This window comes from Heliangelus exortis, chromosome 8, assembly GCF_036169615.1.
Source record: "Heliangelus exortis chromosome 8, bHelExo1.hap1, whole genome shotgun sequence".
Lineage (NCBI taxonomy): Eukaryota > Metazoa > Chordata > Aves > Apodiformes > Trochilidae > Heliangelus > Heliangelus exortis.
In genome coordinates, this window is record NC_092429.1 from 18,633,550 (window position 1) to 18,658,426 (window position 24,877).

The 24,877-nt window shown below is 38.7% G+C and overlaps 1 protein-coding gene across 19 annotated transcripts in view; it reads right to left on the bottom strand.

Moving 5' to 3' along the window:
- DPYD (dihydropyrimidine dehydrogenase) overlaps positions 1 to 24,877 on the bottom strand; it is a 344,906-nt gene that overhangs the window by 312,321 nt on the left and 7,708 nt on the right. For 17 of the 19 annotated variants that reach the window (XM_071750816.1, XM_071750812.1, XM_071750824.1 and 14 more), the window contains exons 1-2: positions 21,452 to 21,652; positions 2,959 to 3,069 (exon numbers count right to left, since the gene is read on the bottom strand). In XM_071750816.1, coding sequence (XP_071606917.1) covers positions 2,959 to 3,069; positions 21,452 to 21,637 — 297 coding nt within the window. In that variant the 5' untranslated portion in view covers positions 21,638 to 21,652. Of the gene's footprint in view, positions 1 to 2,958; positions 3,070 to 21,451; positions 21,653 to 24,877 lie in introns of those variants that run through there. The other 2 variants (XM_071750810.1, XM_071750811.1) reach the window with 1 other exon arrangement.

Sequence of the window (24,877 nt, forward strand, 5' to 3'; positions counted from 1 at the left end):
CAATTTAGAGAGCAACTTGATACATCTTGCAATGAATTGCAAATCACACTACCCACCATTAGCATAGAGCAATCTAGTAGTTGCACCTTAATGTTGCACAGAAAAAGACAAGGTGAAGAATTTGAGTCTCTCTAATTGCTGGAAAGAATGATAGAACACTTAATAAGGACTCTTGCCCAAAAGTGATGCCCCCGCAAAAAACAGCTGAGCATTTTTTTTTTTTCAATGAAGAGAGGCTCTCATGGCACAATGCTGATCTTGCTTAGCAAATGTAAGGGTAAAGAACAATGCTACTAATGCCAGAAAATCAATACTGTTACAGGCTATGGCAATTAACTACAAACCAATCTAAACCCCATTTCCTTTTCATCTTTCTTCTCTCCTTGAAATACTTCCAACTCTTCCATCTGGAGCAATTATTACCATTATTTCTAAATGCAGAAGCTGAAGAAAGTCTGAATACCTAGGTGGGTTTGTATCATCTTCTCATCTATCCTTAGTAGGTACCTTCAAGTGTTCATTATTTTAAAAAGGCTACAATAATAATATTTTAGAAAGGACCACAATATCCCATTGAGTTCTCCACTGGGAAGTCAATCCATAAAAATTGCGGAGGTGAATTTCATTAAATAAGGAACCCGCACATCTACCAGGTAAAAGCAGAACTTGTCCCCTAATGCTATTCATAAAGTGAGGAATTCAGTGTGCTGTGTGTAATGCAAATGCACACAATGCACACCCATCAAGTTTGTGATTTAAATGTCAGCAAGCAAAAAATACATAGAGAAATGGAATTATAGTGAGATGGAAATCATAAATAAAAACATAAATCGGATGTCTATACAATCTTAAACTACCTAGGAAAATTTTGAAATCAAAGTGAGTCCTCACAGCATTCACAGTTCATTTCTTTGCTTTACTTTTATCTGTAAATTGATTAATTAGTATGATTTACAGTTTTGTTTCTTCTCCAAGATTTACAATGACTAAATTTACTAATTTACTATTAGCATCTCAAAACTCTTCTAATTTTAATTTCATCTGACCAACAGAAAACTTTTTTTCTTCAGAGAGACTAGTGGCATCTTTTGGCATGACTCAGAAGAAACCAATGTTAATGCTAATGTTTAGAACTGATACTGAGTGACTCAGTAATAGAGTTTACATACTCTGATCTCAATCTCTGAGCTAAAATTTCTGAAGGAAAGCTGACTGGTATTACACCTACAAATCATTTTCACAGCAGAATTTGGTTGCTAATACAATAAATAAACAACAGCCCTCACTGAAAGCATAATTGAACCTTCCTTTTTTCCACTGTTGAGGAAAGATATTGACACTCAGTTTCCACTTCAGGACTCACTCAACAGGCAACCCAAAGAGTCTCAGAGAGCAGGCTAGGAGTTAAAATTTCACTTGTGTAATTATTCTGAAGAAATATGTAAGTCTGCCATCTGGAAGTGTATTAGACATTACAAAGTCACTGTGTGCATGCCTCAGCAGATGCAGCTTTTGTTCAGAGTTTTGAGGGCTGTTAATTTAATTAGTTTTGTATTTTCATGCTCCCACCTTCCCTCCAACAGTAATTCTGCAAAGGCAGCATCAGACAGCTTTAAAAGAATGCAAAGATAAAAGCCAAATAAATATTTTATGGAAATGAAAACATACTAGATTATGGTTGAAATGCTGATTCCTTTGGTTGCTCCTCCCAGCAAATATTTGTTGGTCATACTGGATTACATGACTTTGACAAAAATAGGAACTTTACAGGGGTTTTGGTTTGGTTTGTGTTGGTTTGTTGTGAGTTTTTTTAATAATAAACAAATATCAACTATCAAACCCTAATTTTCCTAGGTAGTAAAAGAAAATGTTTCGACAAAACTATGAAAAGACACCATAATATTTTATCCAGAAGGAAACAGTTTGTGGATGAAGTCACAGCACTATACCTAAATGACTTCTGAATTTATACTAAGAGAATCTGTAGGAAGACAGTATAAAACACTACAAACATTCTAATCAGATGAGATATCAGAGACAACAAAATCTGATAGGATTAGTCAAACACCATACTGAGACCAGGAATCTAAATGCCTAGAGAAGAAATAGTATCTAATGGCAAAAATACAGAATACAGACATTTAATAATGAAAAAATATTTATTCTAAAACTGCCTATTTCCTGAAAAATACAACACACAATTTAGAATCCAGAGCTATTTTTTTAAATCTAGGCTTTATGCAGTTATATATAAATTATGTGTATATATGTGGTCATGTATATATAGCACATATCTAGGTAGCTCTCTATATACACACAGTATGTAAGACAGGTATATATGGACAGGGTGCTGACACACATGTACAGCTTGATGGGGTGCTGAGACATATCATATAAACAATAATATTAGAAGGTTGGACCAAGTGATGCTTGAGGTCCCTTCCAACCTGACATTCTATGATTCTATATGATGGGTTCCCCTATTTCTGAACCGAAATAAAATCACAATTAAAAGTCTCAGAAATGATAGTGAAGTGCTGCTCTACCCAGTGATATTCTTGGAAAAGAGAAATAAAAGGAGCAAGTGGGCAGCATCCCACCAGGGTAGAGAAGAGGCATCTGCCACTGGCTACCCAGAAAGAGCAAGTGGCTCTGCTAGGCTCAGGAGGTGGTCGGCCAGCTGTGAGACCACTTGATACTTGAGAGAGATCAGATTCCTCTGCCAAAGGGGAAAAAGATTAACTAAATTATAAAAAAGGGGAAAGGTATGGCATGTCCTAGGTTCTGAAAAGTAAATAGCTCAACACAAAATTACTTTGTGTCTTTGGAAAAGACCTAAGAGCCAAATTTGGCTACTGAACAACATAAGAAACTCAAAATTTTAACTTCTCATGCAACTGAGATTTCAGCCTCAATGATTATTGCATGTTCCACATGCAACAATAAATGTGCACTTACTGAGCAGTTTTTGTCTGAATTCCTCTTCCATTGTTTCTTGACTTGCTTCTTTGCTGCAGTTGAATGAAGAGTTGCATTCCTCTGTTTTCGTGGGTTTAAAGCCAGAATGTTCTATAAAAAGAGAACAGAAAATAATAAAATACAGACAAAAAAATTCAAAAAATTTGAAAGCCTCTTAAGTCAAACCTCACACACATGTTTACAGTGGCAAGCAAACCCAAAACACAATTAGCAATATTATAGCCAAACTTCATATTAATTTGTTTAGATTTCTATTGTCTGCAACACTTAGATTTTGAATATTTAAAGACATTTCTAGGACTGCTAAAGAACAAAATTATATTTATTGGCCATGACGGTGGTTTTCACCCCTGGGTGTTTGTTACATACAGCATACAAAAATACACAATTTTGCTTCATTATTTTACTCTAAGTAACACTTGTAAAGCAAAACATGCAGAAATATTTTAAACTAATGTAGGTTATTTCTGGATGTTTCATCCTTTCTGTAAAAACTAAATTCTCCTTCACAGGAACATGCTTCTATGCCTAGTGAGCTGATAAGTTAACTTCATTTCTCTTACAGTACTTCTATTTGCAAGAATTCAAACAAATGTTGGAAATTTAGTTGTAATTTTAAATGACAGCGGTGGTCTGATGACACAGGCAGAATGAAGTTTGTAATGACTTTCGTTATGCTAGCATAACTCAAAAAATTAAATTAGTTTTTTGGAAGCCAATCTCTTTCTCACATCAAGCAAATGACAGATTTCTGTAGCAAAACTGACTTCATTTAATGCAACTGGTGAGTGTGAACAGAGTGCAAGTGACAGATCCAGACTCAGGTCTGTGATGGAGAACAAAAACAGGCATATTGGTTGTAACTCCTGGATTGGTTTTGTAAGTTTTCTTTAAAAAAAACAAAACAAAAAACCTTTATTTTAGCACTGTACTTCCCCACTGTGGTGAATAGGGTGTGCTTATCCTGCTACTATGTATCAAAAGATGTGAGACTGACTTACAGAAATGGAGGCTGAACTGTCTCTGTGAATATGATGGGGTAATGAATATTATATATTTTAAAAGTCTGCTGGCACAGGTGATAATGATGAAAAAGTAACCTATTCTATTGCATTAAGATTTTATTGCGCTGATGTTTATGGGATTTTTTTTTAATTTTTTTTTTTTATGCAAAGGAGTCAAGTTCTAATAAACTATTTCATGCTTACTCTGGACTGATCAGTAATCCATTTTTCCCACAAAACAGAAATCTTGCCTACTTGAAAATTCTACCTGCGAATAACAACATAGCCCAGTACATAGCCCAGATTTGCCTGACAAAAAAAGTGGGTTACAACATTCAAAAAGCTATGGTCTATTTTAGCAGCCTCCATGCTGCTGACTTTTGGGAAGAATTAGAAGGTGTAATGAGATGTACCTCTGCAATTCCAGCTGTAAAGACTGCTCTGGGTGTTACCTACCTGAATACCTTAGGCGAGATGTGATAACCAAATGCATTCAGTGGTGGTTAATGCTAATTTATTTCATTCTTAATTAAAACAGAGCAGGGGCATTCACATAAGGAATGTCACTTACAGCATCTCAGTTGCTACTTTAATTTCTCAAGAAGATCAAACTAAATTGTCAGAGCACATCTGACTCATTGGTTATAGGCTGTTGAGTGTCCAAATCACCCAAACTGGGCAGTACATACTGAATCACAGACGCTCCAGCAAAATTTTGCCTACTCTCTTTTTTAATTGTTCAGTGCAGTACCCTTGGCCACGCATATTAGAATTATTTTAGCAAACTGAAATGAATTGCAGATTTCTAGTAATAAACTGTAACAGATGTACTCCACTGGGTACAGCACCAGTTGGTTTAAAACGTGGAACAAATGGTGGGGCAAGCCAAGGACGGAAGAATCCCCATATGTTTGCTCCTGTTGGAATTCTGCAGCAGGAGCACGGCTCCAAGCACAACAGTTACAGAAATCCAAAAGGACTTTGTAGCGCATCATGTCCCAGAATTAAGTCTGAAATAAAACTGGCACAGAACACACTAAATCACATACACAATATAAAAATTGCTTGTAGTCTCACTACCTAAATAATACACTATCTGTCTAAATCTTGGATTGCTGACCAAGGTGGCTGCTGTTGCTGGAGGTCCCAAGTGTTTAGGAACCACTCAGAAGTTAACTGCCTAAACAGGAGTGTAATGTAGATGCTTTTGGGTCTGTTAAATTGTCAGAGAGAAAGATTAGTGAGAGTGTTTTCTTGCTATTCATTTCAGTTCCCAAGTTGGTTTTCTGCAGCTTATGGCTAGTCAGACATTCAGTAAATTTAACAAATTCAGGTAGGGCAAACAGTAAATGGATAATTACAGAAAAGAAAGTTCTAGAGGGAGTGTTGCAACTGACACTTAAGGAAGGCACCCAGCTAAACTAAAATAAACCACCATGGACATGGAAGAATGGAATCCCGAGATCTGCAGTCTCCCAAACACACTGGCTATCCAACCAGTGGGAGACCTCACTGGTGAGGAGAATTATCTGGGCATCTGCAATCTTGCTTGCCCTGATCCCATTCTTATTTTGCTACATAAATTCTCATTCATGCCAGACGAGCTGTTGTTTGATCTCTCCAGATGTTCAAAGGGCAAGACTCAAGTTCCCCAATGTAGAATGTAGATACATAATACATCACTTTTCAGAGTGCTATGAACTTTGGGTTTCAGAGTAAGATGCTATTTGTATAGTAATGGGGAACTTACGAATTATATATTTAGTCTTTATGTAAAAGGCCACATTTACTTCCTTAAAAATAAAGTAGGTATAAATCCATTATCATTGGATTGGCTACAAATCAGAACATAACACAGCTGTATCTTTGTAGAAATCCATTTTGGTACTGCATTGATGGAGAAAGAAACAGACTAAGTGCACAGAAGTAAATTCAGCCCATGTACACAAGTACAAACTTGTCACAGCCACACAACATGCACAGCACACATCATTATGGACACCAAATTATTATACTTTCATTATTTTCATAAATTATTTGAAGACTTCACTTTGGGAAGGGAGCCAAGCAGCCCGTCTCTACAGAACACAGTATTTATTGCAGATGATTCCTTCAAATACGACTACCTTAAGGAATTCATTTAACAACATGATTTCTTTTATGTCTTTTAAAAGATTAAGATTATTAGAAGCTAAAAAAAAAAATTAAGAATGGCTTAATTCCCTAAAATATTCTCTTCCAGAAGGCAACGTATTCATTATAGCAAATACATATTGATTTCAGCTGCAAGTATTCTAAACTGCTATAAACTACTCATAAGTGCTGTACATTGAGAATGCCTAGCATGTACAGCTACAGCTTTTAAATTTTGAGGATTTAATGACAAATGGTTATGTTGATCTCTGCCAACACAGTAACATAGCTTTTGAGAATAAACTTGCCATAAGCTATGCAATAGATGCTTATTGCTCAGCCTCTATTTTAAAGGCCATGATTAACAAGTGTACACAAAACATATTAGCTCTAATCTTCACTAACATGTATTAATAAAAAGGCTGTAAAAGTTTTAAAACTGTATGTTATATTACAGTCAGCAATTTATTTAGAATTAATATTATACCAAAATTAATTATTTTAAGAAAGTCATTTGAGGTAGGACATGTTCTTCAGCTGGAAGTCCTGTTTCAAATACAGCATTTTCAGGTAAATTAAAACAGGTTTAGCATACGCTCTATGGTGATCCAGCAAAAATATATAAAAATTATATAAAAATATATAAATACAGCATTAAAAGTGTCACTCCCATTTTATTCCCACCTCGTAAAGCAACTCTTAGCTGAAATCATAAGAAGCTATTGCAACTAAATCTGATTTTTAATTAAATGCATATTCAGCAAAATAAAGTTAAGGAAGCACTATGCTGAGTGCTTACTGCTCCAACACCAGCAGGGGTGGGGTGGGAGGGAAGAGCGGGCAGAGAGAGGATGGTGTTAATAAAAAAGTACAATTTACATCATAGGTGGAACTGCAGTAACTGCATACCAGTCATCAAATGCTAGTCTAGCATTGCCATTGTAAAGTATATGACACAGTTTTGAAAGCTTTTTTTTAAAAAGCTTTTAAGTCTTCGGCTTTTTTTTTTTTTCCTTCCCTGCCCCAAAGTAAACTCCTTAGCAATGTGTCCTTCTACTGAAGCCAATGAGTTGTACCAGGAGTATTAAGTCCTTAGTAATTCTCATTGTTTTTACTGGTAATTCAAAGCCAGAATAAGAATCTGAAAAATACAAACTCAGACTCTCTCACTGGTTGCAGTATTCAAATTACTTCTTAATCAGACAAATTATTAATTTGCTCTTTTCATGGATTCTGTCCACAATCTATAGCATGTTGGGGAAATTTCATATGAACAGCCCCAAAACACCTTCTGAAGCTCACCACAGATCAATATGTACACAGCTGCAAGGAAGCTTCTGAAAATGCAACTGTTCACATGCAGACTAAGACCACAGGCATAACAGGTGGTCCCATGTGTTATTTGCTTTGTTTTAGCATCCCGCTCAGTCACCTAGCCCAGCCCCTGTAGTGCACAGGTTATATCCTGGTTTATTCCAGTTGTTTCACAGAGCATCCTCAATTAAACTCTTACATATAGCAATTAAAATTCAGGAGTAGGGCTAGGCATGCTAGGGAACACATGTGGAGAGCAATCTAACCCACCCCATTCCATTAATCTGCCCAATTTCCTTAAAAAGGGTTGCAATCTCCCTCACAGTAAGTAACATTAAATGTATTGCAAGATACATATGTTCACCAAGTGAACTTAATGAGAACATATTTTTTCTAAGTGTAATGAGGATACTAAACAATTAATTTCATAGCTATACAAGTGTTAATTCACTGACAGAAACAATCATAGAATAGTTTGGGTTGGAAGGGACCATCTAGTTCGAAGCATCCTGCATGGGCAGGGACACCTCCCACTACTCCAGGTTGCTCAAAGCCCCACCCAAGCTGGCTTTGGACACTTGCAAGGACAGGGCAGCCTGGACAACTTCCCTGGACAACCTGTTTCAGCATCTCGCCACCCTCACAGGAAAGAATTCCTTCCTAACATCTATCCTAAATCTACTTTCTTCCAGCTTGAAACCGTTCCCCTTTGCCCTATTTTAATATGTGGTTGAAAAAAGTCCTTCTCTAGCTTTCCTATAGGCCCCCTTCAGGTACTGAAACATCACTAAATTATCTCCCTGGAGTCTTCTCCAGGCTGAACAACCCCAGTTCTCTCAGCCTGTCTTCACAGGAGAGGTTCTCCATCCTTCTGATCATCTTGGTGGCCCTCTGGACTCACTCCAGCAGATCCTTCTTATGTTGGAGGAAGTACCTGGGTTTTTTCCCCTGATATTTTCTAGGCTATCTGAACATTAAACTAATTTCAATAGCATTAGTCAGTCAAAGACCAAAGAACTCAATCTAGAAGTATTTGTTTTCACGAGATTAGATGACCCAGAATAATGGAGTTGTGTTTAAAAATAATGTCAGTTAAGAAAAAGATGACTGAGGCATGAACTCTTTCTATTCATATCTTAATGGAATTGCTTAGTTCTCATTTTATTTCTCACATATAGTCTGCTTTCTGGAGAGCTGCATGAAGCACTAACAGTTAGATGCAGCACTTCAAACACTGTGTGAAGTCCCTAACTATTATAAGTTGAAGTTTCATTACTAAATGAGCAAGTGAAAGTTCTAATCCTAGGAGAGTGTGTAACTCTAAAAGATAAACAAGATTTCAAGAGCTAAGTATCTGTGGTGTCATGTCTCAGAGAAGCTAGCTATATGCCATTTTTCTTTATTGAAAAACAAGGGCGTGTTGTGAATGTCTCCCTCCTGAGTATGACAGAATATTCCATAAATTGATACTTGTGTCAAAAGTGTATTTCCGTAATGAAAACCCTAAACAAGAATCTTTACAAAAAATTAACATAACATCTTAGAAAATAACAAAAAATTTCAAAAGTAAAAAACACTGTTTTCACAGTAGCTCAGGCCTGGTTTAATTGTGAGGTGATGAAAGCCATAGAAAGCCAGACAAAGTGTGAAATGAACAGAGATGTCAGGGGAATAGTGTGGTCAGCCTTTGGAGAACCCAGTTTAGAAAGGACCCCAGACAGCATAGGACTCAGAAAGGATACACCCAAAGAACTATTTCTGATATTACCAGATGTGTTTTCTGCCACAACCCTCTCTCAACAAAGATCCATTCTCCAGGTGACCCTGTGTGTCCATGCCCAAGAATCAAAACAGAATTTCTACTGCACATTTTTCATGGTCCTCAGATTTCCCTACAGTATGTAAATACTCTTAACAAAATGAGCTAAATCACTCCCACAAAAGTCAGGAAAGTCTTAGTTATGAATATGTCTATATTAACAAAAGTGTGGTACACCTCACACACTTTCTGTTATATAAATAAAGTTAATGCATTACAGATTTTTTTAAAAATTACACAACCGTAAACATAGTTTACCTAAACCTAGTTTTGTTGATACATTAACTTTCAATTAAGAGTTTGATTTTTCTACCTCAGCAACACATTAATGCTGGGTATTATTGTTAACTCTAGAAGGTTTATTAAGAGAAAAAAAAAAAAAAAAAAAAAAAAGTTACTTGCTTCCCATAGATACCAACTGCTGCTCTCTATTGGAAGAGCTCTGGGTGGTAAATTATGAGGCTGGAAACTCTGCATGCTGCCTCCTTGACACAGATAATCTCAACAGAAGCACCTTGACCCTCACAGGGAAAACTGAAGTGAATACACATCCTCCGTGCTTAAGTATCCAAATAATAGCCCAGAATTCAGTGAATTAATTATTCACCCCCTGAACCCAAGCACATGCACATATACATCCACTGTGCCATAAGATGAAGTTCTCAGAACCGAAGCTCCTCCAGGAACCTCCTATTCTGTGATAAAGTCACATTTTCACACTATAAGGAGTACACTACACCAAAAGCTGCTTGGGTTAACATCACACATTCAGAGAAGACATATCTGAGCACAGCTCTCCTGGATTTACTCAAAGCTGTATTCACTATCATGTATCCATTTTGTTGACTATAATATTATTTAGCTTATAGTCCTTAAAAATAGAGGAGTTTAAACATTGATGCAGCTATCCTTCTGCACATACATTTCAATACATTTTCTCTCTAACTGTACAGTCTTTAACCATCCAGTGAATTTGAATTGGCTAAGTCTAGAAAAACCAGAGCAATTAATGTCATAGCCTTGATTCATTGCTCCATGGCTATTGTTCCTTTAACAGTAAGCACACACATGTTCTCCACAGTTTACAAAACTCACTACATACCAAATTACTTTTTTCCATCTTCCTAAAAACAAATCTCCCTTTTTTGCAAATCAAAATTTAAAGCTTCAGTAAATATTCAGGACTGCATCACAATTATAAAAGGAGATTGCTGTTTCTTCACTATAATATTTATCTATGCCTGGATCGCTCGCACATCTAATTGCTCTGTTACACGAGGAATACTAAGTAACATTTGTAACTACTTACTCATCAAGAGAGTCATTTAATTAATATCTCACAGCAAAATGGATCATTATCATACACATACAGTTACATCTCACTTTTTTCTGCAAGAAGACAAGCAGACTAAAAGCAATCTCAGTTGCCTTTGGAAGTAATATTAGAGCCAAAATAAGAAATAAGCCATTGTATCCCTATTATTGAACCTTTAATTGAACAACTGATTGTGGGTGTTTGCTTAACCAAAACCCAAACTTGCATTAGAGACATGTCAGTTAATGAAAAGTTAATGCTCTACTGACTTTTGATTATAGGAGGGAAATTAGCATTAAAAGTTATTACTGCTTTAAGTTTAATCATTGGCAAAATCAGCAGAACTCATTTTAGCTGAGCATAGCAATGTTCTGAAAACTTTGTTAAAAGGTGATTTTCAAAGTCCAATATGGGAGGATGCCAGTCCAATGAGAGTTACAATGTACATCTAAAAGATGTAGCACAACACCCATGAACATTTGTATTTGTTCTAAGAATTTGCCTATCTGTACTGACTTCCTAAGTCTGTTGCAACATTCAGATGAAAGAAGTAAACTTACCTACGTGCAACTAACATGCAAACTTCCATAAAAATTTCAGTGGCAACTGTTTAATGAAATGGTAAAATAAAAAACTGAACTACTGATTTTCTAGTACGTGTACCTCCTAATGCAAAAGGAAAGATAAAATAATTCAGCACACAGAAATAAAATGGAAGAGTGAAGCATTTTTAGTTATATACTATAAACAGCAAGGGTTTTATATGTCAAGTAACATATTAAAATATTATCAAATATCTAACAACTGAAAAAAATACCACAGCGAATTCTCAAACAAGAACATAGAACAGCCCATGAAAGTAAGAAAATGGGAATTGTTGCCAATTTATCCTTTTCCTTTAAATATGTTGTTGTCTCTTTTTGTAGAAGCTCACAGTAATCTTACGCTGACACATTTAAGCCATGAAAGCCATTCTAGAAATGCATAAGACATCACATGTGTTCTAGATGGCAATGGAACACATGCAGGTACTGAGGAACATGAGGCAATTCCAAAACTTCTTCATTCTTATTCAACAATTTTGGCATCAAATACTGCTGAATGTGTGGGTCAGAGTCAGAGATGACAATCTTAAAAACTAAAATTAAAAAAAAAAAAATCTGCCATACTTTCTCACATGCTTATACAGAAAACCAATTTCTAAAATACTTTATAAAGGATGTTGTATGTAGTAGTATTATATTCTAACTCTCCTACTTATTACAACAAACCACATTTCTGCTACGAGACTACCTGCTTTCCACTGACCAGAATGGAAGGCAAACCTGGATGAAGTTGAGCTAATTAAGTGCTCACCTATGATTACAAAAGCAAGAATTACGAGAACACTGCTCCATCACTAAGAGTTTTGACCCAGCCCTCAAGACCCTCAAATATATTTTTCATTATAGACTCATTGATTAAATGCATAGAGACCATTACACCAGGAGTTAAAAATAAGTTAACTTTGCTTTTGTGCTAAATGTTTCTCAGGTTCCTAAATCGATTCATCTTATCTCCTCACCTTGTGCCAAGGTTTAGCAGCATGCAAGCTACTCTGCTTTACTTAAGAATATTCCACACTCTTCTGAAAACTGTTTCTTATCATATCCTAACAAAGAGGAATTGGCCATTCAGCAGTCAATAGTATTGGGTACTGCTGACATTTTACTCCAACTGCAGGTTTTTTGAGAATAGATATATTCATTTTTTCTGTTCTATATTAATTTCATTTCTGCATTTTATCACCTGTGTTCCAGAACAGCTTCTGTTGTGGTTATCTTGTTTGAATTTTCTTTTTTTCCTCCCAACCCTTTTGTCACACTCTAACTTCCATCTGCTTTGGAGAGCTATGTACAAGCATACTAAAAACCCTTACATTTTTGTGGCTTCAGTTGGAACTGAAAAAAGGACAATATCAAGCACAGTTTTTAAATGGTAGCAGAATAACTCTGGGAACCACCTCTAATTTCCCATCTTGTGTTCCTGTCATTACAACACACACCCACACACACATGTGCTAGTGAATTTACACAAGGTTGCTTTGTCCCTCAAATTCTGAAGACTGACAAGATTAAGAGGGAGGGAGGTACACCTCTACCACTGATGAACAAATTTAAGACTGAAATAATTTCTCATAAGCACCTGTAGTTATATTCCAAAGATCACGCTGCGTGTGATATATTGCACGCAGATCCTCACACCAATTGCTGATAACTTCAGAGATAGTACACAGACCTAAAATGGCACACCACTAGAGACAGCTGGCTTTAAATTCACTAGTACTAAATCCAAACCAAACCTGGTACTTATTCCCCAGTATTTTTGCCCTGAGCAGTAAGCGATGGTGTACTTTTTCAGTACTGATTAAATTTACAATTACAGTTTTTCTAAATGCAATGGCTATACCCTATCTCACAAACCTCATTTTCAAGCTTAAAATGTGACATAATATAAGAACTGCTGACACACATAATTGACTGTTTTATTATAAATAAGAATACTTGAAATTATTTTTTAAATGCCTCATAAATCCACATTAAGTCTACTTTATTGAATTCAGAAAAGTTCTTTTTATTTGCATAGCAATATTCCATGATCTGAACAGTTACAGGGGAAAAAAATAAAGGAAAAAAAAAACTTTTCTCAGTTTTAACTGTCATTGAAATATCCTTCATTTCAAAGATATCAAGAAATTATCACTATTCATTTTCAATACATCTCAGCTGTCATTTTCAAAAAATCATACTGAAAATAGTATTTCTAAGCAGAGTTCAGTTGCAGTGTAATAAGTAATAATTTCATCAATTAGCAGTATTCAGCATCCACTGAGAGTTCTCTCACTATTATTTTATTCATGGAGTCCTTTGTGGAAGTAGCATACTAAAAAGATCCATTTATCCTACAAGGTTTTTCATAAATGTGTCATACATCTTAGAAAACAATTGGTTATTATTCTCGCTCAATCTAAATAACTGTAACAACTTCCAGGTGTAAAACCTCTCTTTATACTTCCAATCTTTTTTATTCATATTATGGGTCTACATTTTTAATAACCTATTCCATCACCTCTACCTACTTTCACAGATGCACTCTGGAGTTTTGCATGGCTGCTAGACACACCCGGATAGGAGGCTGTTCAGCTTATTGTTAAGAGAAGAATGGACTTGGTTTTCAGAGGATGCTCTTCACAATCAAGGCAAAACCAAGTCTTTTATAAAGAGCTAGATGCTAGTATAGATGCTAACAATGTAATGGCTGTCAAGGAAAATGCTGGGATTTTTAAGTTCAGCAATAGCTTGCTTGCAGTGCCTTTTTTAGTTCTCCTTCCCTGAAGATCCCTCCACTTACTTATGAGCCTGTTTCTCCTAACACAGGAGGACATGTCCTGTCTTCTGTCCTTTCAACTCAAGAACACAGAGGGTTACCTTCAGAGCTTATTATTGTTCCTGACTGAGCAAAGGGAGATGCAGCTGAGCAGTATGAGGACCTCCCTTAAGGCTGGGTATACAGCCCTGGACAGAGTGTACAGCCCAACCAAACACAGCAGCTTAGGAAACAGTAGCCCAAATGCCCGTGATGCACCTCGAACACAGCAGCCTGCTTCATCCTCTCCAAGCTGGTCAAATCTTTTGGCCATGACAGCTCATTCCAACAGAAGTTTCAATACAAATGAGGCTTCTCAGAGCACAGCTCACAAAATCACAAGAACAAAACATGAAAAGTGTGCAGCAATATAATAAATAAACTAGGTACGATAACCCATCTGAAAATGGCAGATTCCGATCTCCATAATAAATATAAATCTAATGACATTGCTCATAGGACTAATACTTGAAAGAAACAGATCATCAGGAAGAAGAGATTAACTAACACCAAACTTTCACAGCAGCTTTCAATTTTTCCACCTCATTTCTACATTCTCCAAATGGTGTGCACAGGTACATCTATCAAAAAACTGCATACACGAGCCAGACATGTAAATCAGACAGTTTGGCTGCCTGCATACATCCCTCTTAAATTACATACATAATTGTTTTTGAGCCTCAAATTAAAATGTCGGAATGCACCATGATTGCCTTTAGCTGATGGCTACCATCCCATCTAAATGGAAATATTTAGATTCAACACCTAGATATTTTTTTAATTAGCTTTCAAATGCAAGCATGTCTGCCTTCTCCCATTTGCACTGTTGGTGTCAAGTTGAACTGGAAAGGCCAACCATTTCAATGAACTAAAATAAGCGTAATTTTAAGGTCAAGTCACTTGTAACACTTCAGGCAGCAAATGTCATACTGAAAATAAAACTGAACCTTAACTTGAGCAGAGATGAAAGGTTTGGCCTTTCAGGGACTTCATTGCATTTATTACTTTAAATTTACTAATAAAACACCAGCATCACATATATTAATACTTATCATACTAATAAAGCTTGCTGAAACTATACAAATGAATAGTGGAAGCATTTTTAAAAGCAAAATGCTTTATAGGTGGGGCCTAATTTCAAAGGGTAAAGTCTCTGCAAGACCTAAAAACACTCAAAAATCCACATTGGCTTAGTGAGGCTTCTCTGACCATGGTTAGAGACAAGATGTTTCACGAGTATTTGACAGAGAGCAGATGTGAAATTGGCCAATTCAGTTCACAGCATAAGAAAAAAAAGGAGGTTGAAAAAGTGGATTATTTAATTTGTTCTGAGACTTCACAAAGTTATGGATGCATTTCTCCCCATCCCCAGCCTGAGCAGCACAACCCGAGTACTGGCCATGAACCCCACCACCACCACACAAAGTCCATGCTAATATACTGACATCTAAGGCCATTCATGGCTTTGACTAAGGCCTACCACTCGTTAATGTGGAACCTTCATTTACCCCAAGCCCTTAATAAATACATTTCTGGGTTTGATATAGATATTCTAGTCATCCAGATGCTGCCTTTCTAAGGGGAATAAACCCCTCTTCTGTTGGAAGGCACTTAGGAAAAGTTACACAGTGATTTCTGAGCTGGCTCAGGGACAGAGTACATATCAGAACTGCTTCACAAACAGCTGCTTGCATTCTTTCCTCTTGCACAGAAAACTGGATCCCTTTGGTGTAAATCTGGGATGAGAATGGTAATTCTAGTACAACTTAACTAGGTAATAGTTTATGAACTGGATAATATTAAGGAAAAAACTGTACATATCTTGATCTAAACAGACCTCAAATGTACTTGCTTTGGCATTTCATCCTTACTGTGCGTCTCCGAATTTTTGTTCTTGCTGTTTTTTTCTAATTATATTTAAACAAGCTTGCCCACTTGAATCCTGTGTTCTTAGCCATCTGCAATAACAAAAAGGTTCTCAGTATTTCTTGCAGTTGTAAGAATGTTTGAGCAGTAAAAAAAAGGAATTTAAAATTAAACTTAAGACCCCATCTGAATCACCCGTTCTTTCATAAAAGAATACATCTGGCCAATTTGAAGACAAAATGTTCCTCTTGTTTCTAATAAGCATTACAGTAAGCAGAAAAATCAGATAATTTCATTTCCTCCACTTCTTTACTTGCGCTCTTCCCTAGTCCAAGTTTGACCTGGATATATATGGGGAGGGGTTATATTTACATTTTGAATTATGGCATTGCATTTGTACTGCATACAGATCAAGACAAAAAAAATCCCCACCAAAATCTGTGTAGCTGATCTCTGTTTGCACATTTCACAAACTGATGCTCTGCACATGTGAAGATAGAAGAGATTTATGCTGTGCTGATCTGCAAGAAGAATTCTGCTCTTAGTATACAAATGACAGAAAATTAAAACAAAAAGACTTTGAATAACATGCCCACACAGACACCCCCCTCTGAGCTTCTGATAAGGCATTTATGGCCAAAGGTTTCCTAATCCCAAATGTTTGATTTCTTTGCCAAATCACATACTTGCCGAAGTCTCATATACAGGCACAAATGCTGCTCTTCTCAAAGGCAACAGCACAGGGCAGGGAGCAGAGTGTGTAACACTGTACTGATGAAATAAAAAAGGACTAGAAATCATATGCTAATAAGAGGAAGGAGGTTGCCAGGCAACCGGGGAGGGAGAGAAAGCAGTTTTTGATTTCAACTCTTTGCTGTCAAAGGGTTATCACAGCCAGAACAAACAAGACATATTCAATCCAGCTTGTCTGCAGCCAGCAGGAATTTCAGCTTTTCTCAACATCTTAAGTAAAAGTGTGCTTCCAGCTCAGTGCCAGCTATGTCTGTGCTCCTTGGATTATTTTACTGAGACTGCCAAAATGGCACAGGATAGGATGGACAGTAGATTTTCAAAAAGCTTCTATTTGAAAAGAAGCAGCATGTGCCTTTGGGTGCCCAAACTGCACCATGCATGTAGATTGGCTTGTAGGATGGAGATAACTGTGCAACCTTAGGCCCAAGCCAGTCTCAGTCCATCAGATACACCTCTCAGTTGCACAAAAAACTTCATGTTCTGCCTCCAGCTAAAATGGTACCCCTTGAAGTCCCTCTCAAAAGGCTGTCCTGCCCCACTGCACTCTTGTCACATCAGATGGGCAAAACTCTGCCTTATATATATGTGTATAAAAGATATATATATATATATACATATCCCTATATCAACTTGTAGTTTTCCTTTACTTAAAAAAACACAACACTAAGCAGAAAAAGACAAAAAAAAAAAATCTAGTCTACAACATAAAATATCCATTAAATTAATTCATGTAACAAAGAAGGAAAATGGATTTTTTGTGTTCTTGTTTTTAGTTAATTATTGTATCATAACAGCCTGCTTTTTTCACACATCCCAGCCATGAGAAAAGGCAGGAGCAGAAGGTCTTATTTTAAAGAGCTTCTTACAAAAAAAGAGTAAAACCTTAAAAATGTGAAAAAAAAATGGAAGTTGAATTCATGAGCCACACTAAAACTCAAAGGTCAGAGGAAAATCAAAAGCACAAAAGTGGATTTTTTCCCCCCACTATTACAGAACTTGACTGAATTTTAGTGATACAGTTTAGCAGACTATCAACAGTGGAGGAAATACATAGCTCTTTGAGCATAAACAGGATATGCAAACTTGGTAAGTAAATTGCATTGTTCATTTTTCCAAGATGGACATGATAACTGTGGACTATCATCTTCCAGAAAGTCTTGGCAATCATGATATAATTGCTGTTCCACTCAGCTAAGGGTATACAACAATAAAGCCACTAAAACACCTGGGAGTCCTGCTCTCACTGGCTGTAGACTGGATGGCAAAGAGCTAGACAGCATCCAGCACCCAAACACCTCTGACTAGAGGGACTGCAGAGAAAGACTGGAATGAAGTCAGGAAAGCACAGAATACAGAAAACAATGTTGTGTCAAGATAACTCAAGAAATTGAGTTATGATTCTACTCAGCACTTCACAGTTTTGCAATTAATTTCTGAGGACTTGGTCTGACAACTTTAATTCTTTAAAGAACTTTGAAGCTTCCAATAGATATTATGCATGATCTACACACAGTGACAGTACAGAATCAGCTGAAAAAAATTAAAAACAAAGAACTCAAAAAAGGAAGGCTTTCTTTCTCAGAGTACCATCAGGAAAGGTATGGATGAAGCCTGTAAACATTATCTGGAGTTTGAATATCCATCCTTTCAACATACAGTTTCACCTAGGTTTGAAAGGGAATGTTGTTCTCACACTGCAAAGACTCTTACTGAGATCTAGAAATGCAAGAAATAAAACCCAAAGACAAGTCCCTGCATCATACATCCAAGGCAGGTAGTTTCACCTGCTGCTATTTTGGAATGGGTTTTCTTTCCTTCTGCTTAGAGTTTCTGCGCCCAAAGAAGATTCTCAGCACACTCTGACAGAATTGGTTGGCATTTCCTTGGCATTTGGTTTGGTTTAGGTTTTGGTTTGTTGGGTTTTCTTAATGCCAACATTTTTTTATAAGGACCCTAATTTTAACTGCATATTTATATAAACTTCATATTTTAAAACAAACTTTATCTTTCATAGTTTGGAAAGCAAGCTTTTAGAACAAGATTATTTGTGCAATTTCACAGAATGTTTAGGTTCTTTTTCTCACAGTGATACTTTATCAACATTGTTTCCTTTTCTTGTCTCAGTACATACTGGCTTGCTTTCTGAAACATTTTTGGTAACACTCTTGGAAGATCAAACTAAATTTTCCACATGCTAATATTTTATAGCAATTCAAAATTTAAAAAGCTGTTATTTTGGCAAGCCATCTCTTATGTTTGCCTTTATCTTCTGTGGGGAGTTAAGAGGACTGTTAAATAATTGATACAAGACAAAATAATTTTTATCGAGAACATAGAACATGAACGGACATTGGGGGATTTCTACTTTTTTGTGAACTATTAGGGCAATTTTTTTGTTTCTTATTTATCATAATTATGATGTTATAATCAGAAGACTTGACACAGCAGAGACTGATCATAAAAGAAGGTTAAAAAATAAAAAAAGGTTTACTATGAATAATCAAAGAATAGTTTTTTCATCTTCTTTAGTTAGGCCAAAAGATTTCAGGGACAGGGTGTCCAGAAGCTGAAGCTGGAGATTAGATTCCTCAAGGACAGCTTCCTGGAATTTTTCTTTTATTAAATATCAGAACTGGTTGTGATTTCAGCTACTTTTAGTGCAGATTCTTAGCTCTTCTTTAACCTGTGTTACATCAGTATTTTTATCCAGCCTTAAGTATCTAAATGAATTATAAAGTAATATCAAGACTCAAAAAGGCCATATTAAATATTTTAATTATATTAAGTTTTTAGTCCATATTATTAAACCACTAACCACTAAGAGAAGTTTAATGAATCATTCATTCCCTTTTTATACTGTAGCCAAAGAAATTCAACAAAACCTTCAAGTTGTGCTACCACTGCCCATGTTGATAAGACTTCTCTACTCAACAACCAAATTTCTCAGAATATATATTTACAATTATATAGGCCTGGCTAATATGCACTTTCCCTACTCCAAAGAACATAAAATATGCTTTTATTGAAAATACACTATTTTCCTCCCCCCCCAAAAAAAACAAAAAAAAAAAGGTTCCATGGAAATTGAAAGAAACAAAAAACAAAACAATACAGAAGAGAGCTGCAAATAGACTACCAGGAATTATTGATATATTCATCTGGGAGACAAATCATACAGTGACTAAATGGGGAAAGGACAATGCATTTGGTTAGAAGTAAACTGTCTTGATTTCCTTGCTAATTAACTGAGTGCTGAAAACAAAAACACAGAAAGAAACTGACCAGTTTCTATTTTCAACCTGAGAATAAATCAAACATTAGTCTCTTTCAAAATGCATCATTCACACTTCTAAATCATGTAGTGCTGTATACTGTTAGCAACACATGATCCTAAAATAATATCTTGTTCTTTGAATCTGAGTTATACATATCTAGAAATGCAAAACGATGTAATCCCAGACAGATTTTATATCTAAAATTTGAGGAGAGTACTCAAAAACCTGTATTGCTAAAATTAAACTTTTGTAATAGAAAAATTAACTTCAACACTTGATGAAAGACCCCAGATTGTCTGCTCTGCAAACACAGCGATGGTAAAAGATACACAGTATTGATTTCATACCACAGTACCTCCCTAACTGCCAGGAAGACTTCTCCGATAGTTTAGTTTTCCTATCCATTCTGTGTTTGTTTTAACAGAGTATCTGTAAGTGCATTTCTGGACTTTAGTCAGGGTTTGAGCAGCAGTTCAGTTAGGAAATGGACTATACACAAAAACTCTAAGAACTGATGATAAAATTCAGTCACAGCTGACCCAGACGTGTATTCAAGCTGCCACCATGAATGCTGATGTATTATCATTGGGCCTTCAAAGAGCTGCAATACCACACACTACACCTAATATTTAAGTTTCAAGGCATACCACAGCAAAAAGTTACGTCAGGCTGGAACAAGACTGCTAAACTAAAAAAAGGTTGATTGTAACTTTCTTTTTACCAGACTCCGAATGAGCTAAAGCTTACAGCCACATGCAGGGTCCTGAGAGGGGTGGGGGAAAGGTGCCTTGAGTTCCAACCACACCCCCTGGCTACATCAGCAGGAGCTCACACATTACCTCGCCCTGTCTGACCTCTGCCTTGCACCAGGCTGTGTCCAGAGCCAGCTCCCAGTCCAGCTTCGGTAAGAAATGTCACACAAAAATGTGAAGTGCCACAGGTGCCGGAAACCACTTGCAGCAAGACTGCTACTCCTGACATCCTGCTCAGCATTCCATGCAACTAATTTTACTCCCTCGAGACACGGTGCTCAGCTTGTCCCACAGCGGGATAGCGAAAAGCCGAGGCTCAGAGGCGAAGAGCTCAGCTCTGACACTGCGGCCACGCCGTTCTGAGCGGACCGAGCCGAGCCGGGCCGGCCCGGCAGCTTCATACCCGTGAGGTCGCCCAGGGCTTCCTCAAGTCACCGTCCCAAGGCAGCCCTGCCCTGCCCGAGCGCTGCAGAGCCGGCCGGGCGATGGGGCTCGCCCACACCCAGCCTTCGACTTCGTCGGCGGGGATTGACGGGCCGGTGAGGGGAAGGGGAGGTGCCGGGCACCACCCTCACACACTCGACCGCTCGGCGGCCCCGCTCACCGGGTGACGGAGTGGGAACGCGTGCCCCAGAGCTGTGCCTCAAGCCGACGTCGTCGGCCGGCAGCCACCCCCGACAAGGACTGCCCGGCACGGCGGAACGGGACCCCGGACGCCGCAACAGCGGGGAGGCACTTCCAAACTTTGCTGGGCGCTCCCGGCTCGGGCACCGCCTCCGGGCAGAGCCCCCACCCCGCTAGAGACAGCCGCACGTCCCGGCAGGGCAAGTGGGTACCTCAATGTCCACCGGGTCCCGGCTCAGAACACAAGCCATCGTATCCGCACCGCCACCGCCTTCCCCCGAGTCCCCGCAGTCCCAGAGTGGAGCGGAGCGCAGCGCGGGAGGAGGCGGAGCCGCCGGCCCGGGCAGCAACGCCCAAGTGGGCGGGAGCCCTCGGCGCCGGGCCGGGGCCAGAGCCATCCCGCCAGGCAGAGCAGGCGGGCCGGGTTAGGGGGTGCTGCGTAAGCCCGGGGCTGGAGCGCTCCCGGCTCGGGGACGAAGTGCTGTGGGGGCCCGCGCCGCTTTATCTCAGTCCCGCGGGGGCTTCAGAGGTCACGGAAGGGCGAGGAGGCGGCTCGGCAGAAACTCGTCAGGGGCTCCATGTCACACCGCTCCCAGGGGAACCGGCCCCTCCGCCGCAGGCCTCACCCGGCACAGCCACGGGTAGCCACCCAACACAGCCCCACCGCGGGCAGGTGCCGTGGCGCCCAACCTCGCCTCCGGGAAGTGCCACGCAGCCCTCCCCAGAGCCCACGGGCACTCCGGCCTCTTCTCGGTCCACAAGCACACCGCAGCCTCCTTCGCCGTCGTCCTACCCGTTCGTAGAAGGGGAAGTGGGGACAGGGCTAGACCTCACCCTGGTTTTTTTCACTTCGTAAAGAGAAAAGAGCCTGCACGGCGGTGACAGAGCCCGCCTCCTGCCCAGAGGCAAAGAGGGAGCGCCCTTCCCGGCACCCCGCACACACCCTCCCGGCATTACTGCCCCGGGCTGTCCCGGAACCTTCGCCCTTCTCGTCACAGGGACAGCCAGGCTCCCCTCCCCCTGCATCCGCTCCACAGAAGCCATCCTGCTGCAAAGAGTCTTCCCAAGTATCACCCAGCTTCTGTTCTACCAAGTTTATTTCGTTCCAAATATTGTGATTGTTTAATATTGCAAACACAGTATTTGTAGTACCATTGAAATAGACATTATCACTCCAAAATGCCTTCAAAGAAGTACTGTCTTCCCCAATGCCTTAAAAATAGCAAAAGAAAGTATTCTTCATTTGGAAAAAACCTAAACACCACAGCATCAGTTTGCAGACAGCCCTTTCAAGCAGTCACACCTAAGATTCCCCAAAAAGGGAGAACTTTTCTCATCATTTCACAAGAAATTCAGGCCCATAAATCATTTTCACAAGGAATAGTCCCATGTATATTAAATAATAAAGTGCTTTGTGGTTAATGATCTACAGTTTGCATCCTTTTGCTCTTAAAAGGCATTAGAACAGACTAGCAACAGCCATTGGAGTCTCCAATTTCATTCTGTCCTGCCAGGTTCCAGCTGTTGTGGATAACACCATTTGAAGGAATTTCCACTTCTTTTTGGAAAGTGTCATCACACACATTTTCTTTTTTGCTCTGCAGGTTATAAATCCTTGTTCACTCCTATGTTACATACCAAAGCAAGTGAACCTGTCACCTTTAGGATTTTTGCCCTGTGAAACCCATAAATAGTCATTCCACCTAAATTTCATACAAGTGGGGTTTTCCCTTCCAAAAACTCATTCTGCCAATAAGTACAGGTCAGAGAAAGGGATTCAGAGATCTGACCATACCCCTGCCTTAACTTAATTTGTATTTCTTGGTAGAAGGGGCTCCTCCTATTTCCCCTCTCACTCATTTCTTATGGGGATCAACTTGCTGTCTGAAAACCATGGCAGTCAGCCAGTCTGTCTCAGCCTGCTGCAGTTGCCAGCTTCACCCAGCAGTTTGGGAGGGCTGGCCATGGATCACCCCTTCTGATCTCTGGATTCTCAGCTGTGGCAAAGAGTGTTCTTATCAACACTGAACATCTGCACAGCTGAACTTTGTTTAAGGAAAGAAATAAGCAGAAGCAGGGGGCCATGCACAACAATCAGAACACAAGTATTAGCAGTTTTCTATAGAAGTTGTAAGAAATTTTAATGAGGAGTTTTATGTAGTGTAAATACAGTTTGGGTTTTTTTCCTGCAAAAGTGCTAAGCCTCTGATTTTTTAAAGTTTTTTTCTTCTATGCCCTAGCAGTGCTTTGAAAGCATCAGAAACAAGGCAGTGGTGCTGAAGACCTAACTTTTTCTTCTGGAATGAAATGCTGTTGAGGCTTTGTTGAGTTATAGGCTTTTGAAAATCGCCATTAACCTTTTGTTCCTTTTACTCTTCAGGTAAAATTTGCTCACATGCCAAAGAAACAACTGGATCTGAACTTTCACAGAAAACCTCCAGGCACTCACTGCTACTACAGCAGCAACTTTCTTGTGCTGGGAATGGCTGCCTGGCTGGAAGGACAGAGGAAGGCAGGCAGCAAGAAACACCATGTCCTTCAAATTCAAATGGTTCTAGGAACACAGTCATGGCAGGAGTGGTGCTGACTCCACAAGTCAGCAAGGCAAGTCACAGCTAGGGGGTAGCTAAAAGGATTCCAGTGCCAGGTCCATCAACTCTGAAGATATCTGTGTTGCATATCTTCACTGTACCGGTGTCAAGGAGGAAACAAATGTATATGTGTGACAAAACTGAAGTGTGAGAAGGAAAGGTTTCACTGTACTGTTCTAAAACTTCCATAAGTGAAGACCCATAGATTAGCTGTACCGTCCTTTGTCCTCCCTCACCCTAATCCAGCCCATGGGGATTGGAATTAAAAAATTAATTTGGGAAGTTTTGTGCTCACTGCCTCTCTCAAATAGCAGTGTTGATGTTGAAGGAAGTATAGAGTTACAACATTATGCATTCCTTCAACAGTTTAGGGAAACTGCTCAACATTTGCATTACTGAAGAAGTTTACCTTGCCTTTCAGATTGCAGAAAACAGATTTGCTGTGCCCTTCAAAAAAGTAGCTAGGCAGGATCACCCAGAATATGCCACAGTACAGGAGTACAAATGCACTGGAAGTGAGATATACATAACTACAAATTCTGTTAGGAGGAAACTCTGACCATTACTCAGACATAGCCTTTAGGCATGGAATTGTGAAGCACAAATAGATGAATAAATAACAATAAATGGCCACCGTGTGAGCTTTGATAAGTGTCCAAGTGCATTTTAAACTAAAATGAACTGTTCTTTAAAGAGTCCACTAATTTATTCCAGCCATCTGTGGCAGTGTAAACAAAAGCTTGTCTCCTAAACCGTTTTATAATTTTTTTGGATCTAAGAAGGACCACAAGTTTCAACATGATTATCTTGAGAGAAAATAAGCAAAAAGAACCCACGTATTTTCACACCACAAACATCTTTTGATAATCACTATCATGCAATTCAAAGAAATATTAAAAAGTAGAACTTGGTTTTGGCATAGCATGATGTTTGCCTATTTAAATGCCACCAAATGTTTCTTTAGGATATTTTAGGGAACAGAAAAATATGGGTATTTTTTCCTCTCTTCTAGTCTCCAGTGGTGACCACTGTAGGCAAATCCTATTT